This window comes from Solanum tuberosum, unplaced genomic scaffold (assembly GCF_000226075.1).
Source record: "Solanum tuberosum cultivar DM 1-3 516 R44 unplaced genomic scaffold, SolTub_3.0 scf00145, whole genome shotgun sequence".
Lineage (NCBI taxonomy): Eukaryota > Viridiplantae > Streptophyta > Magnoliopsida > Solanales > Solanaceae > Solanum > Solanum tuberosum.
The window spans coordinates 1,383,598-1,403,265 of record NW_006239069.1 but is presented as its reverse complement, the minus strand read 5'-3'; the positions used below and the strand labels follow the sequence as shown (position 1 = coordinate 1,403,265).

At 34.1% G+C, this 19,668-nt stretch overlaps 2 protein-coding genes across 2 annotated transcripts; both read left to right on the top strand.

Annotated features, from left to right (window-relative positions):
- Positions 1 to 3,987: 3,987 nt before the first annotated feature.
- LOC102591362 (HORMA domain-containing protein 1) lies at positions 3,988 to 9,961 on the top strand. Its single transcript, XM_006352127.2, has 22 exons — positions 3,988 to 4,083; positions 4,217 to 4,273; positions 4,938 to 5,034; positions 5,127 to 5,195; positions 5,287 to 5,379; positions 5,590 to 5,713; positions 5,811 to 5,880; positions 5,969 to 6,010; positions 6,500 to 6,628; positions 6,715 to 6,825; positions 6,935 to 6,977; positions 7,080 to 7,121; positions 7,203 to 7,327; positions 7,419 to 7,431; positions 7,622 to 7,698; positions 7,803 to 7,910; positions 8,694 to 8,844; positions 8,940 to 9,016; positions 9,104 to 9,125; positions 9,232 to 9,398; positions 9,519 to 9,644; positions 9,739 to 9,961. The coding sequence occupies exons 1-22, from the start codon at positions 4,081 to 4,083 to the stop codon at positions 9,790 to 9,792; spliced, it is 1,800 nt and encodes a 599-aa protein (XP_006352189.1). The 5' UTR covers positions 3,988 to 4,080; the 3' UTR covers positions 9,793 to 9,961.
- A 1,522-nt stretch (positions 9,962 to 11,483) lies between these two features.
- LOC102591020 (REF/SRPP-like protein At1g67360) lies at positions 11,484 to 13,186 on the top strand. Its single transcript, XM_006352126.1, has 3 exons — positions 11,484 to 11,660; positions 11,776 to 12,006; positions 12,511 to 13,186. The coding sequence occupies exons 1-3, from the start codon at positions 11,646 to 11,648 to the stop codon at positions 12,955 to 12,957; spliced, it is 693 nt and encodes a 230-aa protein (XP_006352188.1). The 5' UTR covers positions 11,484 to 11,645; the 3' UTR covers positions 12,958 to 13,186.
- The last annotated feature ends 6,482 nt before the right edge of the window (positions 13,187 to 19,668 follow it).

Genomic DNA, 19,668 nt, shown 5'->3' with positions numbered 1-19,668 from the left:
TTGTTAGGGTTTTGCCCTGATTTTCTTACCATAATTTAAGATTTATTTTTCCTTAAAGAAAAAACAAAACATTACCATAAATGTTTTTACTTTTCCTTAAAGGAAAATATAATATTCTTTCATATTTGGTTTATTCTTTTCTTTTAGGAAAAGGTTTTGGAGTAGCTAATTATTTTCTAGTAGGAAAGGTTTTAGGACTCTATAAATATAGGTTTGTTTCTTCTAACACAATAACAATAACATCCACAATGTAGTCGTTTAGATAGTTTTGTTTATGGAGAGATTTTCTCTCTATAGTTTCTATGCTTTTGATTAGTTTTTTTAATTATGTAGGCCAATTGGTCATATCCTACAATAATATATTTCTTTTAGTATAATATTATGTGTCGTCTAATTTATCGTCATATGATTTACAAATTATAAGCTTCCGCATGACGCCCTAATCACCCTTCAGAACCCAACAAGTCTGTTATGGAATGGAAGAAACTAAAAAGAGAAATTAAAGAGAGAATGAATGATAACTCTTTGTATTGATTCTTTCATTGATTCAAATAGAAGTATACATCCCTATTTATAAATAATTAAGGAGAATCCTTCTTAAAGGAGAGTCCTTCTTAAAGGAGAGTCCTTCTTAAAGGAGAGTCCTTCTTAAAGGAGAGTCCTTCTTAAAGGAGAGTCCTTCTTAAAGGAGAGTCCTTCTTAAAGGAGAGTCCTTCTTAAAGGAGAGTCCTTCTTAAAGGAGAGTCCTTCTTAAAGGAGAGTCCTTCTTAAAGGAGAGTCCTTCTTAAAGGAGAGTCCTTCTTAAAGGAGAGTCCTTCTTAAAGGAGAATCCTTCTAGATACTAAATAAAAATAAAACTAAATATTTTTCAATTAATGTAAACCCTAGACTTGAAAGGAAATTAAATACTATAAAATATTTTTAGACTAAAATAAAAAATAAAAAAAAGATTCTACCAAATTCCAACAATTATAACTCCAGTAGGCAAATTAAAATCCAAAAGTACAAAGCTATAAACAAAATTAAAAATAACTAACACGGAAACAATAATAAGATAAGAAAGGGACCATAGAATAGATGTGGACAAAACGGTACAAAATAAACAATAAAAGCCCAAAAGTGATCGAGAAAGACAAATATACAAAGAAGACCTAGTGTCACTGGTACATGAGCATCTAAAGAACGTGCATAGCTATTTACAACAAGTCTATCTAAATAAATAAAAATATAGACAACAAAAATAAGGAAGGAAGATAGTAAGTCACCGGATGCCGAGAACTAACCACAATCCAATAGCGACGACCTCGAATGATCAGAAATCGACGAGGATGGTTCGTACTAGGCGCTGCATCAGAAAAAGATGTAGAAGTGTAGTATGAGTACCAAAACAATGTTGGGTTTTGGGCCTTTTTCCCTTCCTATGTGAATAAATAAAAGTCCAAGGTTTTGAGTCTTCTTTCCTTTTCTTTGTGGATAAATTTAGCCCAAATTTGACTAGCCCACTTTTGCCATAAGCCCAATATTATAGTGCATATATAAGACTTTCTTTTAGGTCTTATTTGAGAAGAATCACAAGAGATTGAGAGCAGCCATATAGAGAGAAAAGTGAGAAAGTGCAGATTTTCGCACAAGCCTTAGCAGCCAATTTCAAATCACGATTTCCGCTTCGTTTCTTGTTCGATTGAGCTGACTTTTTGACAACTTGTTCCTTTCAACTTAATATTTGATTGGGAACTGAGAGAGGGTGATTTGGAGTCCTGTAGCTCCAGATTTTAGCTCGTGTACAGTAGCTGCGGGTTTGATGTTTTTGCTTCTTTTATTTCTCTAGTTTTTGGTGCTATCTTGTAGTTGTGTTGCTCATTGTTTGGCACTTTGTTGGTGGCCATTTTGGAGAACACTTTTGTAACTCTTGTTGATTATAGTAGAGCTTTGGCCTTGTGGTTTTTACTCTTCACACCGAAGAGGTTTTCCACATTAAACTTTGGTGTCTCGTGTGTTGATTTATTTTTCTTGCTTGGTTGATTTGTTTGCTGCCCAAACAGTGTTTGTTCTTGCGTTATTTTGTCTTCTCTTGGTTCAAATAGAAGGGAAAGTTTTGACTTGGGTTTTCTTTCGCTATTTCCCTGTCGTGCACATTTATTTTGTGCTTGCCTTTCCAACAAACAAGGGTACTCAGTAGACATCATAGACTGACATAGCTCATAAAGATGATATATAACTATGAGAAGCACGATAGTGCTAACACTGAATTAAAAGCTACACCGGAAGCCATACTCACAACCACTAACGGTGAAGATAACAATAATAATGAAGGTCACAATCTATGCAAGCATATCGGAAGATGGCATACAACATGAAATAATGCAATGCATTAAATGAAAAACCCCCAAAACTGCCTCGTTGGACTCTCATAGGCTCCTCGAGACATTTCGCAGACCCGCCTCAACTCAACTACAAATGCAGTAATCATAAAATTTAGAATTCAATATGTGGTCTGCCTGAGCTTATCAACATATGCAATATCAGAAAAATATATCCTTCAAATCAGAAAACCAACAAGTTTAACGATACAATCTTTCTAAAAGTCGGAAACTTCTTGAAAGTGGTGCAAACTTTCGTATAAATCCAAATTTCATTCGTAAAACAGTGATACACTCTATCAGAGATCAAATCAAGTACAAATCAAGGCACAATAGTTAAAAACCAAAAACCAATATCTTTTTGTCTCTAACTCATGTTATGATTAAATGCAAATGCAATGCACGTGAATGCATGTCAATTATAAATGCACAATCCAACAAACATATTTATCAAGCAAGGTAGGGTGGATGCCCGCCATAGTGCAAACGTACTAACCTGGAATTCCGGTTAGTTTAAATCCAAAGCCTCAGGCCCACAATCTCAGTAACACGGATAAAATAACAATTATAGAATATAAAATCATCCAAATTACACTTAACGAATAATAAGCTACCTCTATCGCTAAGTTTCGATCCCCAAAAGCATTTCTAAGAATTTTGTGCTAATCAAGCCAAGACCAAGATTAACCTAAGGCTAAAGTACTAATCTAAAGTCCGAAAAATGGCTAATTCATATCGAAGAATCAATTTAGACTTAATGCTACTCTAAAATTCTTTCTAACGACCATACAATGTATATATATATATATATAGCTAAGCTAAGCTAAGTCTGAAGATAGAAATCATAACCTACCTCGAAATCAAAGTGCAACATAAACCGTCACTTCAAAGAGCCTCAAATCGTTGTCACACTATTAAAAACAGAAACTACATGGCAATACTCAACTAACGATATCCATCCATATTGCAAAAATTAGATCGGAAAACAGATCAATAATCGACCCTTGGAGCTCGATGATGAAACTAAAAGCTAACTCCATCATTATGTAGAGGTGAGGATCACATGCTCCAAATTTGGGCGAAGATGGGGGCTGATTCGCACCTCAAATGGTCCGAAAAATTAACTTTAAATAAATGAAATTGCAAGGATTTTGAGGTCCAAAACTAAAATGATTATAAAATTGAAGCTTAAAATTTTTTAAAGAAAACAAATAAGAAAACTCCAAGACTCTTCGCCTTATAATCCCCTCCCCATTTCCCCTTCTACCTCCTGATTTAAAAAAGAAGAAGAAGAAGAAGGTGATTTGCTTCTTGTAATTCAATGAGCTTAGCTCACTATCCCAACAAATTAATAAAGATAGAACTTATAGTTTAGAAAGTTTATGAATTAAAATATCCTAAGCATGCTACCCTAAACAAATTGATAGCAACAGGTAAGAATAGGATGGTTAAAAGTGAAAACACAAGCCACCCATCTTATAGTTATTACAATTGATAAACTGAAAACCCCTCCCTTTTCCCAAAATTACGATAACAAGCCACTACATCACGCACTCCGCATTGCACAGTTAACCATAGGTTAGTTCCCGATGCTACCGTGGTTACTTTTCTGGCCTATATATTCACTCTACTCCCGCCATCTTTCTTCATTTGCTGAGCAAAACACACTCTTCTCTTCAAATTCTCCATTTCACTCGAGTCTCGTTTCTCTCTGTCAACAATGGTGAGCAAAACCTATTTCATCTCCATATGCTTTCTAATTCCAACTCGCTCTTCGAATTCGTTTAATTTGTTGAATCACGTATTATTACTTCACTGCATGCCTAATTCTCACCACGATTCTCTCTAATTTCCAGGTTGTGGCCCAGAAGTTGAAGGAATCGGAGATCACGGAGCAGGATTCACTCCTCCTAGTAAATGATCGATCTCATCTGTTCTATTTTTTTTCTTTTTGATGTTTTAGATACACTGATTTGTATGATTATTGCTTAATCGGTTTTTGTCAGATAAGGACTACATGTGAGTCAAATTTGGAGGGTTAATCAATGATTTTTTTATACTTATGATGGACTTATACTTATGATGGACTTCGTTCTGTGTGTATTTTGAGTTCGTTCGCTAGAGTTTTCTGGCTCTCGTAACGTGTTCTATGTGGAACTTTATCTCATTCAACCAATTATTAATGTGCGACGCAAATATGAATTTATACTCTCTGTTTGTACCTGTTGACCTACGATTGACTCACCTTGCTTGTTTCTCTAGATCGTTGAATTGCATTTTCGCTTTTGAGCATTCTAGATCATTGAGTGAATCTGTTTGTTTGTATTAAAAAACAGCATGTGTAAGACATGTTCTAGATCAATGAATGTGATCTAAGAAGCTAATAAGTATAAGTTGTTTAAGTTCATCTGTTTTTTTCAATTTGCACTGTCTCCTGGAATTGAGTGCTGCTAACTTTATCTGCTTTGAATGCTATGATCGTAAAGTTTATTTTGTAATTTCTGGACACTAACGTATCCCAGTGACTGAAAATTACACATGATTGAGTCACTTTTTCTCCATGGTTTTCCAAAACAGACAAGGAACCTTTTGCGTATTGCTATATTCAACATTAGCTACATCAGAGGCCTCTTTCCTGAGAAATATTTCAGTGATAAATCTGTTCCAGCCTTGGGTAAACTTTCTCTACAATTTTTTATTTATAATATCCATCTATTCAGCTTTCAAATTTATTTACTAGATACTTACATTACAAGTCACAAGCAGAGATGAAGATCAAGAAGCTAATGCCAATGGATGCAGAGTCGCGTAGACTTATTGATTGGATGGAAAAAGGTATGTTGATCTTTTGCTAGTTTGCAAACTGAACCTTACAGTTTATTTTATTCCTTTTCATTTCTTACTCCTCTTTCTTCTCTGTCCCTAGGTGTTTATGATGCACTACAGAATAAATATCTGAAAACGCTTCTGTTCTGTGTGTGCGAAGCAATTGATGGACCAATGATTGAGGAATATGCATGTAAGAAGAACCAATATAAGTTGGTTAAGTGATGACTTCAATTAGGTTGTAGTATCATATTTGCACTGGCTAATCACATTTGAGACTGACTAGATTACTATCTAGGACATAGTTGTTGCCTGAGATAAAAGAAATTGCTGAAAAAAGAGCTGATACTTTCAGTAGTCTGGCTTGTGACAATAGCTTATACACTTAGTTGTCTACTTGCAGTTTCTTTCAGTTATTCAAGTTCTGACTCTGAAGAAGTGTCAATGAATGTCAATCGTGTTGGAATGAAGAAAGGGGGAACATTCAAGTCTAACTCAACCACTGAAATAACACCCAATCAAATGAGGTAGCTATTGGTCTAATGATTCATTTTATTCTCATTCTCATACTGGTTGTTTTTTGGATTACAAGAACCTTTTGTGTTGAGAGGGAGTATGTTTCAGGAGTTCTGCTTGTAAAATGGTTCGTACATTGATACAGTTGATGAGAACTCTCGATAAGATGCCAGAAGAGGTAAAGCTTTCTATTGTTCCTAAAAAGCATGGCTCCAATTGTCTACTATCATCTTGTTGATAAGGTTTGATTCTCTTGGTTTTCTCAGCGAACTATTCTGATGAAGCTTCTTTATCATGATGATGTCACGGTATGCCCTTTTCACAATTTTGTTTGTTTCTATTTTTCTTTTTCTTTCCCCTTTCCTCTTTTAGCTTGCCTCTCGATGTTTGAGTTTTGGGTGAATGTAAAACTTCCATATATTGTAGCCATGCGGATTATATATTTGCATCTATAAGCACATTGCCTTAAAGTAGCTGCAATTATTATCATCCCTTTTTGACATTCAGGATATAAGAGTTTTCCAATTAGAAGTCATCTCGCTTCTGTAATTATGTTGCTTGAGTTTATTTTTGAGTTTGAGCCCCAAAATTGATTCCTGTAGTTGTGTCGATAAATGGTTCTCGGCCTGCCAATAGACAGAAAACATTGCTTAGCCATATCAAAATACTTTTCATAGAATTTTCTTAGCTTACATATTTCCAGTTCAGCTTTTAAATGTCATTTTGCTTCAAAAGTCACTCAGCTTGTCATATTTTGGTCAAATAGAACTTTTGTAACAGAACTGCTGGTTGTGCAGCCTGCTGATTATGAGCCTCCTTTCTTTAGAGGCTGCACTGACGAGGAGGCTCTTAATCCATGGACAAAAAATCCCCTGAAATTGGAGGTCGGAAATGTCAACAGCAAGCATCTCGTGTTAGCTCTGAAGGTGTGAGCCAGATCAAAGGAAAATGAATAAAACTCGTTTCCTTTTCAGTGGTCAATCAGTTCACACTGATATCTTTTCTTCCTCAGGTTAAGAGTGTTCTTGATCCTTGCGAGGATGGGAATGATGACGATCAAGATGATGTTATGAGCTTGGGTGCTGATTCTGCCGAGAGAGATAACAGTGCATCTGATACTGAGGTGGAATATTGGTTCTTCCCGCCTCAATTATTTATAAAGCTTGACTTTATTTTCTATCCTTTTAAGTATGTTCATGCGCCTGACTTTGTTAAATATCCATCAATTTCAGTTCAGCGACTCTGACGAAGACCAATACATAGTTGCACCAGTTGGTAATGCACATGCCTCTATTCGACCGTTTTGTACATGCATTGATTCTGTCAGTATTTTCTTAATATCATAAATTCAAAAAGAGAAGCTTTTTTTCTTTACAGAAAAGAAAAATGTTCAGGATAAAGGTGATATGGTCGATGAAGGTACTTTTATTTGCAGCAAATGCTATGGACTTTCTTGCTGCACCAGCATATCAAGAACTCTAATGCGTTTATTGGTTTCAGATGATACTCAAGATCCTGCAGAAGATGAACAACAATTTGTATGGGTTAAGGATTGGATCAGCACATACCACCTTGACAGAGTTGAAGTGACAGATGTTCTCTCAAATTTTCCAAACATCTCAGTGGTAATATACTTCTGCTGGCTTTCCTATCAACTGCTGGTTTCTCCATCATTTACTAGCCAGGCCTACACCTAATTTTGCATCCTGATTGCAGGTCTTGATTGAAGGTAATGAAATGACCTTTTAAGCAGATGATGAAGGTGTTCTCAACCTGAACTTCTATAGAGGGGAACAGTTATATTATACCCTAGTACCAATTCCCAAAGTCTTTGTGCCAAATAATGATCAGATGCTAAAAGGTTTTCTTTCTGGTTTTTAAGCTGTCCAAAGTTTCTTAATCTGCTTTTTTGATTTCAGACATTTTGGAAAAGCTTGTTAAGGAAGGAATTCTTTCAAGTGCTGGCACAGACACTTACATCATTAAGAGGCAAAAGGTCTCTTGTTGTTTTCCTTATTTATTAATTGTTTACATCTTTACTCTCTTGAATCATAATATATACTTTTCCAACACCCAAAATTTCATATTCCTCAAATGCAGAAATTCGACTATGAGTTTGATGTTGTGAAAGAAGAACCAGAGGGCCAACAAAACAAAAATGGCAATCAATCTCAGCAGGGCAAGGTTGAGGATTACATGTACATGAAGGTGAAACCTGATTAATATCCTTTGAATTGAGCTTAAAAGTATCTAGTAGATATGTGTAATATCCTTCTGAAATATATCTATCTTCTTTAGTTAATTTGGTCTATATTTCCTAATCTATTAACTGTATATGTGGATTACACATGCTTGTGGATTTTGTGCTCCTACTTTTCCTCTTTCTCTATTTGTTATTTCTGGAAGTGGTCCGTTGAGTTAAAGTTCATTGCAGGGGATTGTGATTCACACTACTGCTTTACCTTGTGACTACTCCTTCACATTTCAGTAATATATATGAAGTGATTATCTCTTAATTTCTACTGTCCCTTCTCCCTTCCTCCTTTATATTGTAGAAAAGAACATATATTTGTGTATGATGACTAATTTATGGGTTGGGGGAGCTGGCCTTTACTAACTTCTAACTTTGGTGTTTATAGATAAAGAGTCATACAATTTGGGAGCTAGAAGAAAACATTTGTGCGAAGTTATATATTTTGTCCCCTCTTAAGATTTTTGGGAAGAGTAGTACATATCCCAGTAATGTCCTATAGATTGAGGAGACAAAAGTTCCGTATTTTCATTTAGCAACTCAAACAAAGGAGAGAAGTCTAGTGAAGTTAGAAGAGGAGTATGGACAACAATTTCCCTTTCGGGAGAGGAATATGAATAACAACTGATCCTTTCAACTGCTTAAATAAAAATTTTGTGAATAGTTCGCTAGTGCTGATTTGCATGAAGTGGATGTTACTTTCTGTATTGCATATTAACAACGACATTCTCTTGTTTCAGGCTTTGTTTCATGCTCTTCCGATGAACTATGTAAGTGTTGCGAAACTCCAAAGTAAACTGGAAGGAGAAGCCAACCAAACTGCGGTGAAGAGGCTAATTGATAAAATGACACAAGATGGATACATTGAGGCTAAGGGCTACCGCAGACTAGGTACCCTCAGGCCTCTGGCAAACAGTATTTCCTGCTTTGTATGGAGCATAACGAAGTACCAGTTTCCCAATGATGGACTGATTTGGTCATTGCAGGGAAGCGTGTGATCCACTGTGACCTGACTGAAGAAAAGTTGGCAGAAGTTACGAAGGTCTTAGCAAAAGACAGTATGGTAATAGTCGTGAATTAAATATAAGTTTGACAGTTTCTTGCACTTGTACTATTTTAATTCTTATCTTTAACTATTATAAATGGTCAGGATATTGACATGCATGAATCAGGTAATAATGATTCCACCTATCTGAATTTTGATAACGTTTAGTTAAGTTACTTCTACATTAATCATCAATCAGACCACAAAATCTAATATTACTGTATGGCTACTAGAGAACAACTTTAGAGATCTATCCACTTGTGGTGCTGTCCACTCTATCGGATCGGATCTCACACGTACTAGAGGCAAATGTGATGCATATGGGAACAGATCTGTCATGAGCGATCAGACTGTCTCCAAGAGAAAGGAGCATGAAAAGACACCATCAAGCAACGCTGAGGTTGGTTCAGTTGTGGATTACCTCAATAATCTGCATTAACAATGTAACTCAGTAATTAATTAGTTGATTATCACCTAACGAAACTGCAGTATCAAATAGTTAGATATGATGTTTGTGCAGCCTGTAGCTTCTCGGGAGAGCTTTGTTCCTGGTAAGGAGAATGGAAGACCAAACCAAGCTGAAGATGAGTATGAAATTGTCTGTAGCAGGTCCAGTCAGGACAAACGTCAGAGGAAAGCAAGCATGGTATTACATCAGTGTTTTTAGTAAAGAATCCTGGCTGAAGTATTTGGGAAATATTTCTAATTGTTCTGTGCTGTTCTCTTTTCTCTATCTACAGGTAAAAGAACCTATCCTTCAGTATGTTAGACGCCAAAAATCTCAAGTTGCTTGATGGTTCCTTACTAGTAGTTGTACTTAAGTAAGAACATAGATACTATAAAAAGGAGGTATTTTATCATTTCTTGATGGTGCCACATGCTCTGGCTTCTTCATTACTTTTCTTTTTTAATGTACTGACTAATCTGTAATAGATGTGACCAAGATTCAAATACTGTTCTTCATTTGCCTTCCCTGTTGATCTATATACTAGCTTCTTGGTACATTGATTTGAAATTAATTTTGCCTGTTCTAAGACTAAACGAAAATGTTCCCTATGATACATTTCTTTTTCACATTAACAGAGCAGTGGCTTAAAATAAAATGGAGTAAATATTTTAAAAGGTCACTCAACTTTCACAATTTATCTAATAAAGTCATTAAACTTTATTTTGTATCAATAAAATCACTCAACTTAAGCTTTTATTTTAATAAAATCATCCAACTAAATTTATTAATAAAAATACGTCTCTTCAAGAAATTTCTAAAGAGAAGTATGCAGCAATGACATGGAAGAAGTAGACAAAATAATTTTTTTTATGCCATGTAATATGAAGCTCAAAAATAAATAAAATTAAAGAAAACCCATTAAGAAGTCAATGAAAATGTTGTGCTCTTGCGCCAAAACAGAGCTCTGACATCATCTATTTGAGGTCTCTGATTTTAGCTCCGCTCTCGTTTCAAGTAACTGGAACTAAAACGTTTATGTTAAAACTCATTAAGGTTCAATCATTAACTTAATTTTCTCATTTTCTAATTTTATAGTTCGTTGAAGCTCTCTTATTTTTTTTATTTAAATGACCATCTAAATTGATTATGCTTTCATATGCTAATTGTGATTATCTTGGCTGACTAAATCTCCCGTGATTAATTTTGGAGGAGTCGGTTTGTCATAATAAATTTCATGAGTTCTAATTTAATATAGAAGTCATCATGCTGTCATTTCCGTAGCTATCTTTTGCTCTTTGCCCACTCTTATTGTTGGATTAATAACTGCTCCTATTTCTCTATATTATCATGTTATAATCATGATGTATTGAACCATTAACACCGTTCTTGTTATAAGCCAAGGAGGCAGTAGTAGTAGCAGTTGTCATTTTGCTAGGCCAGATTTGCTTTAATGACAAATCTAGTTAAGTAATTTATTGATACTTATATCTAAGTTGAGTGATTTTATTGATATAAAATAAAGTTTAATAACTTTGTTAGATAAATTGTGAAAGTTGAATGACATTTTAAGATATCAACTCAATAAAATGACACCTGCGAAAAGACAAAAGTTTGGTCGTTGTCACATGTCCATGAACAAGTTTAATTTTTCGGAGTATACTTTAGTCTAATTGGTATGAACTTCTAAAAAATACTACTAATTAAAAAAGGAAGCAGGTATAGGGAGAGAATAATTAATTATTAGCATGACGCACCAATAAGATGTCTTAATTGTTTAGTGTTATAATCTATATATTTCTCTGCCTTAGCTTAGATTGTCACGTCAAAATTCAAAATTTAATTAATAAATTCTTCTTTTGGGTACTACACTATGCTCACAAACAAACTAAAAAAAGGACAAAGTTGGAAAATAAGCGTTAAGGTCGAGATACTTCGCACTGCCTTCAAACAGAATGCCACGTGTCCTTCTAGAAGCCTCCACACACCCCTAGAAATGGGCATTTCCTCAAACGCCTCATTGATTCTGGACTAAGGAATCCCTCCTGACCCCATACTTACGACACGTGGCATCTTCACAGCCCTTTGATTTTACTTAAATATTCCCCCACTTCCTTTATTACCCAACAAACTTTCTCATTTGCATCACCAATAGCTGAGCAGATCAAACTTCCATACAAGCTGATCAACAACCAGCAAAATATGGCTACCAACAAGGTTTGTAGTTTGATCTCTCTACGTTTTTCTTCTAATTTTATCTTAATTCATGTTCATCCAATCAATTTTTTATCTTGATTAGTAATTTTATGATTGTTTGATTTGTGATGGATAGGCTGAGATGGAGAAAAGTGAGGTTAATTTGAAACATCTAGGGTTTGTAAGGGTATTGGCTCTAAACACTGCGGTTTTGGTGTCAAATCTGTATGATTATGCGAAGCAGAACTCGGGGCCTCTGAGATCAACTGTTGGTACAGTAGAAAACGCGGTAACCACCGTCGTAAGGCCTGTTTACGAGAGATTTAAAGGTGTTCCTGATGAAGTCCTTGTTTTCCTAGACAAAAAGGTATCGAATCTTCACCTATATCTGTTGTTTTCATCGATTAATATGTTATCACTGTGTATATTATCTGATGATGACAATTTGTGGGTTGGTCTACATGTATCATTCCTGGAAAATTTAGTTCTGTAAATGTTTTGTGACTCTGCCTTTGTTTGAGAAAGGGTAAATGATGAGAGGCACATACATGAGTAGTTCATTCATTAGCTATAGAACTTGAAGGTGTGGGTTGATTTAGTTAGTGTCAGTAACTTGCAAAGATTTAACTTAATAGGTGTTTTTCTTCATCCTCTTGCTGCTATATATACCTGAGAAGAATTGTACCCTGCTATGTGACTTTATGAGCTACTCAGAAGTCTAGAGTACAATTTATATATTCGCATCTGATTGTTTCACCTGAAAATTAGCTTCCTCGAATCTATGAATTCTGATAAAGATTTTGTGGACATTGAGGTTTGGTTTCCTCATTGTTGCTTCCTTTTTAACATATTGAGTATCTGTGGCTATCAGGTGGATGATGGAACAGCAAAATTTGATGAACGTGCTCCTCCGTTGGCCAAGAAGGTTGTCAGCAAAATCCAGTCTCTGTTTCAGAAGGCATCGGAGGTTGCACAAGACTTGTCCAAAGACATACAAGAGGCTGGTCCTCGTGCAGCTATCTATCATGCTGGTGAATTGTCCAAGCAATTTGCTACTAGTCGAGTGGCAGTGCTGTGGTTTTATGTCAATCACTGTCCACCATTGCACGGAATCGCACAGATGGCTGCTCCTACAGCTGCTAACTGGTCTGAAAAGTACAATCATTTTGTAGCTGACTTGCAGGAGAAGGGTTATAGTATCGTCAGCTATATCCCTTTGATACCTGTTGAAGAAATTTCAAAGGCATATAAACAGGTTGAATCTGCTGCAACGAAGAAAGAAGGTGCTACTAACTCGACCTCAAGTAAATCTGAATGAGATTACAATCTCAGTATTACTGTTAAACCCAATGTTTCTAATTGTGCTTGAAAGACTTACTTAAGTTTGGGTGGGATTAGGAAAGTCTGGGGATACCCATTGTATAAAGCCCTTCCTTTCTGTAGCACATCTGATATGTGAATGATTTTGTGCTTTGTGTTCTTCTTGATTGTTTCCTTGCTGTAGTGGCGTGTCTATGCATAATGAAAGCTTGATTTTGTCTAGTTTATGTTGGGGCATTCACTTTACTAATTTGATTAAGTCGTCACTGGTGAAGTGTTACCCTTGCCCTGTGTTGAGTTCTTGCGAGACAAACGTATTCCCATGGAGTCTCTATGTTAGTTGTTGCTTGCAGAAATGTCATCTCCTTTGCTACTGATAGCAACAGAAAATGCATTGTTAAACCAATGACAATGGCGATTACATTTTTAAGTAATTTGAGTCCATTTGTGCTGTTATACCAAGGATACAGCCTACATCAGGCTAGACACTGGATACCACATGAAATTTGGGCGTGGAATTTATCTTCGCTTGGTACTAGGTTGATGTGATTGCATATGTTAGAATAGGAAATTGGGAAAATCAGTCTGTTAGCGATGCCCATGTATTAATAGCTAAGGCATGACGAATCCAATTTTCATTTCATCCAGGAAAAGCTATCTTTTTATCAACAATGTCTGGCATTTGATCCAATAGCGTTATGGGTGGGTCAGTTTCGGTTATCGGTTTGTGAGATAATAGTGGGTATGTTGAACAAATTCACCTCTTCTTGTGAAGTTTCAAATTAAGTTGTCAACTTCTTGTCATTTCGAAAGATATAACTCTAGTAAACATTTTCACTACTGGCCATAGCCTTCAGCAGTTCAGCTTTTAGGGGCAAGGACATTAATAGACGACATTCAAGAAGCTTCCATGTCCAGGACCAATGAGATCAATTGCTATTTGCTAAAAGTATCAGGAGTCCAGGCCCCGGGCGTCCACTCCAGCCTTCAGCCTCAAGGCATTAACAGACAACATACAAAAAGTTTTTAACAATTAAAAAGCAAGCAGCAACTGCCAACTGAGTGAGTCTCAGTCACTGTGATTGTGCCTGACAATTGATGAGAGCCGAGGACTGACGGAGGCGATGGATGATCAGATGAGTTTTGTGAGATGAGTCGATGTGAGTCAACCTCGTCTCGTCGAGACGTGAGTCGTGAGAGTTTCAATTTAGGGATTCGTTGATTTAAGAATTGGGTTGGTGGCGCTACAGTAGGTCACTCCTAAATGCCAAGGGATATTCACTTTGGACATGCTCGACTGTAGAGTGCAGTGTAATCAGTAGTGTGCAGTATTAAAATTCGGTTTTTTTGGTTAATCGAATTTATTTTGTTAAAAATCGAAAATCAAATTGAAAAACTGAAATTTTGAAATTTAAAACTGAAACTGATCGATTAAATCAAAAAATTGAAATTAAAATTTAAAAAAATTCAGTTCAATCGGTTTCAATTGGAATATGACCAGCCCTTCATAGCGTTTTGTTAGATAGGAATAGATTTGATAAAATACTGAGAACATTATCATGCCACACATATGTGTCATGACATAACTTGTATACAAGAAAGACTTGACATTTTGGATAATTCCAAAAATACAAATATTTTTTATGGAAGATTATAGAATAGCTTCCTGTTGAGTACAGTACACAATTCAGACTTGAAGTTCGTTTACACAGTATGAACGTAGAATGTCTTTATAATATTCTAGGTATGTAGAGAGTTTTAGAAAAGTGACTTGAATGTAAATATGTAGAGATTTCTGTAGAAATTATTATTTATATTTTAGTTTCTAAATGAATAATATAAATAGAGGGACATCCATTTGTAAAATCATCCACACAAAAATCAATACAAGTTCTTTACACAATTTTTCATAACAATCTTTTTGTGTTCTTTCTTCTATTCTCTTAGCGATTTCTAGAAGATCGTGAGCTAGTAGTGCAAGAACGTGAGCAAATTGTCAAGTGCCTCACGTGCACTTAGTAAAAGATTAAGAACGTGATAACATGATATCATAGCAAGGTTACAACTAAGGAAATGAGAAACGATGGAGAAATCAACATTGCTAACACTTATGGCAAAAAGAAGAATGTTGCCAACAAGAACTAGGAGGTTGAGCCAAATGAAAGGCTTACATCCTAAGAACCTTCTACCATTAAGGCGAGCGAAGATGATGTGGAGTTCCTGCATGAGGATGTCTTGCTCAGTAGAGAGGAGTTCACGAAAGTTGATGTTGGGAAGATGACGTCGTCGTCAAAATATTTGGCCAACGCTTGGGGAAAGTTGAAGACACTCTAAGTGTTGTTGAGGGGCATACTCTTGAAGATATTCAAAGCTATTTGGATGGATGTATGCAGATCGAGATAGAGACGATGCAAACCATTACTACCTTAGAGTGCAGGCTCATGCATGCGTTGAACACTATTGATGCCATGAAGGCAAAGATAGAGACACTCAAAGAGCATATCAATGTTGGCATAACTGAGACCGCTAGGAATGTTGTTGTGACGAGGGAGACTAGGACGAGGCTCCCAAGCCACCACGGTTCAAAGGAGTTCGTGATGCACAAGAAGTAGAGAACTTTCTTTGGCACTTAAAAAAATTATTCTGATAATTAAATTTTGAATAACATATATTTATTTATAAGAAATAAAACGTTAATCAATTAATAAAAAAAGAATTACTTTTAATAGGTTAATTATAGAAGTTTAAAACTTGTAACATGTACGGTGTTTGAAGTATAAAAACTATACTATGAAGAAATTTGAAATTTTCTTACTAATTAATAGTATTAATTACTATTATAAGTACAAGTATAAAATATTTTTATCTAAATTAAATATATATGATTATCATTTCTTAAATTTAGTGAAGTTGATATTATTAACCAAAGTAATTAATAGTATTAATTACTATAAATACCAATAAGTATAGTGAAACCTCATTAAATTAATATAGGTGGCACTATGAAATATTATTATTTTATTGAGGTATTATTTAATCGATATATTAATATTTATTAATTTAAAGAGTGTTTCGACACCGAAAAATTTGTTCTGGAATTAAATCTCATAGAATTTGAATGAACCCATTTGTGAAAACGTCATTAATGAACTTGAAATCATGATTAATAATCTCGATTACCGCAATAAAATGGACGTTAATAACCTGTTGGATGGGTGGAAATGATACATGTTCAGAGGTCCAGGGCTTAGGTTAAATTGTGGATACCACTGGAAAAACTAATATTGATGATAAAGTTGGAGATGATATAATACTTGTGGAACCAGTTACACGTAAGGAAACACTTATTGCATCTACAACTCTTCACCATTTAATGGTGCAGTTCGAAAAGACAACACCAAAACTTTTTGATGCAATGAGGAAAGTTAGATATGAGCTTCAACTATATTTAAATTTTAACCAAAAAATAAAATTAAATAGATCCATATTTCACTAAATTGTCTTAGATATATTTGTACTTTTAAAGAATTATTAATTTATAATATTAATGGGACCATATATGTAACAAATCCAAATTCCTCACTATATTAAGAACAGACTTGGAATGTGATTAAACCTTTAGAATCGTAAATTGCAATAATCAAACAACTGAATAACAATGGAAATGTTGAATTAACAAGTAACTAAGATAGAGATAATAATTGGGATGAGAATCTTAGATTCTAGAAGAAGAAGAGCGGAACAAACGTTTTTCTTCAATATGCATAACCCTTCTTTCAAACCCGCTCTAGCTTTTAACCAAATGCTAATTGGGCCTGGATCCCAAATAAAACACTCCAACATTTTACTCGGCCCAATCTCATTCATCACTTTTAACCCGTAGTCCCTTATAGAGTTAACTTGGTTCACAACAATATATTTATATAGGGGTCTTCTGAAAATATATTATCTTATTATCTTTTCGAAATGAGTAGTTTTTTCCATTAGCCCAAGTCGGGACCGGAGAAAAATATTATTTTAGAGAGATTATTAATTACCGGATATTAATTTAGTGAAATTTTACTATAGTATTTTTATACTTGCATTGAATTCAGTTTTTTCTCATGAATTTATTTAATTTGTATTTGAAAAAATGAGATAAAAAGACAACAAAAAAATAACAAAAAAGATAAATATTAATGCCGGTCATAGAGAAGTATCACCTCACCTCTTCAATTTAATTTCTAGCTATAGTATTATATAAAGATTTTCTAGAAACCAAGTTTTAGGTAATGAACTTTTAGAGGAAGTTATAAAATAATTAAAGTGTTAAATGAAATGAGTGAAGGGTTAAAATTGAATATATTTTCAATTTTCACATATAATTATGCTCCATAGCAAATTTTATGTTTGCTATGGAGCATCAGATTTGTATAAATCCTTGGGGGCATCAGATTTGTATAAATCGTTGGTTGCCTCTCATTTGTATAAATCGATGGCAGCCTCTCGTTTGTATAAATCGTTGGTAGCCTCTCAATTCAATTTTATATGTTTGTATATCTGAATAAAATTTGAATTTGTATACAATTGAATCGAAATAAAACGTTTGTATATCAAATCTCTCTCTCTCTCGCTTTATACAACACAAATTATACATTGTAATTTGTTTAATTTATGTTTGTATAAAGCGAGAAAGAGAGAAAGACAAAAGAGAACTGGGCAGGGGAAGATCTATATTTGTATAATTATAAGACGAAATATATGTATTTTTATTTGTATATACATTTTTCTCTCGCTTTATACAAACACAAATGCATTTTATACATTTGTGTTTGTATAAAGTGAGAGAGGCGAGGGAGAGACTGGCAAGCGAGAGAGGGGGAGTGGCGAGCGAGAAAGCTCGGGAGAGAGGCGAATGACAACAGTTCGCTACGGGTTACAATTAAATCAAACTGTGGTTATAGCATTTAATTTGAATTATTAGTTTGCTATTTTATACAATTTTCCCTAATAATTAATCACACACAATTATTTTTTTAATTCTACCGGTTTTTCTTAAATTACAGAAATCACATACTTTTAAGGCAAAATTACAACATATCCCTTAAAAGTTTATAATTACATAAATCCCTCAAACGGATACAATAATATAAGCGCTGATACATTAATCTGATGCGCGAGATACACTAATCTGATGCGTGAAAATGAGGAATTTTGGAGATTTGTAAAATTTATAGGGGATAATGGTAATAAGTAAACTAAAAGGTGGATTTCTGTAATTAATCCTTACTTTTTTACTGGGTTTGTTGGGTTTTATAAGAATTCTATTACCATGTTTGGAAAAAATCAAACTATTATTTTATGGGGTTATCTATGTACTTAAATTGTATATTTAGGTTTTTTTTTTCCCTATAATAGACTACACAAACCCCAATTTACCCTCTAATCACAAAAAATAATCAAGGGACTTACCTCTTGAAGATTCCTCAAAATCTCTTAAAAGCTCATGATTTCAATTCTTGAATTATAAGGATTAGAATGATGATTCAAACTATAGTTTTTTTTAAAAATAAATAAATGTAATAATTGTGTGAATTGAGTAGAAACTCACATTAGAGGAAGTCCTAGAGTTTTTTTCTCCTCAAAAGTCGATCAAAAAATAAAATAGGATATAACAATTCGACTAAAATGCATATTAATAAAGCTTAAGTCGTTTTGACCTATGGCAACTCTGAACCAATCAAAATGTATAACTGTAACTGATATACTCATGATATATGTTTAATATATTTGTGATATACATATGATATATTATACGTAGGTCATGTACGATCAACATACAACTTGTATGTCCCATGTACGTGTGTCCTTCATATGTTAATCCAACTAAGTTCCAATAACTATGATTTTTGTACATCCATCTAATATTTGGTATACGTCTCGTATATCACATATACATCTCGTAGGTCATATATATGACTTGTATATTAAATATATGACTATCATATTTGGATACTTTTTAATAAATCGTGCATATCAATTTGTTCATTGCTTGGATTAACCTGATTTCTATATGATTGGAAAGTTATTTGCAAAGGGTTACAACTTTCATGCCTAGAGTATTCCCAAATTCACCATCAATTAATAATTATATGTATTTGAATTGAGGCTTTGTGCAAACTCATTAGGAACTTTTGATTTACTTGTACTTTTCAACTTGTTTTTGACCTAATTAGAGCAATCTTTATACCCCAAATCACTTTCAAAGAAACTTGTACAATTAATGTACGTAACACATTTGTTACTCAATTTGGAATTAACCATAAAGATTTAGGGGTCGTTTGATAGAGTGCAGAAGAATAGTGTTGAATATAAATAAAAAATATATATGGTGTATTAGTAGTATTGATATTAATAATGCTTACATTAGTTATGTTAAAACTATTTCTTATGTAGTGTTTGATTTGGTGTATTAAAAATAATATACATTGCATAATTTCTAAGTAATAATATTTGCTTACAAAATAAGTATTTTGAAACTCCCAATTATTAAAAATAATAAAGAGAAAATATATTGTATAATCAAATCGATTAAACTTGAAACCTATATATTTTGATTTGACAACATATCTATTATATTCAAATATCGAAAAGATATTAAATAATTTTTTTATGACCGCGTGAAGTACGGATAAGTTCACTAGTTATATATATATATATATATATATAT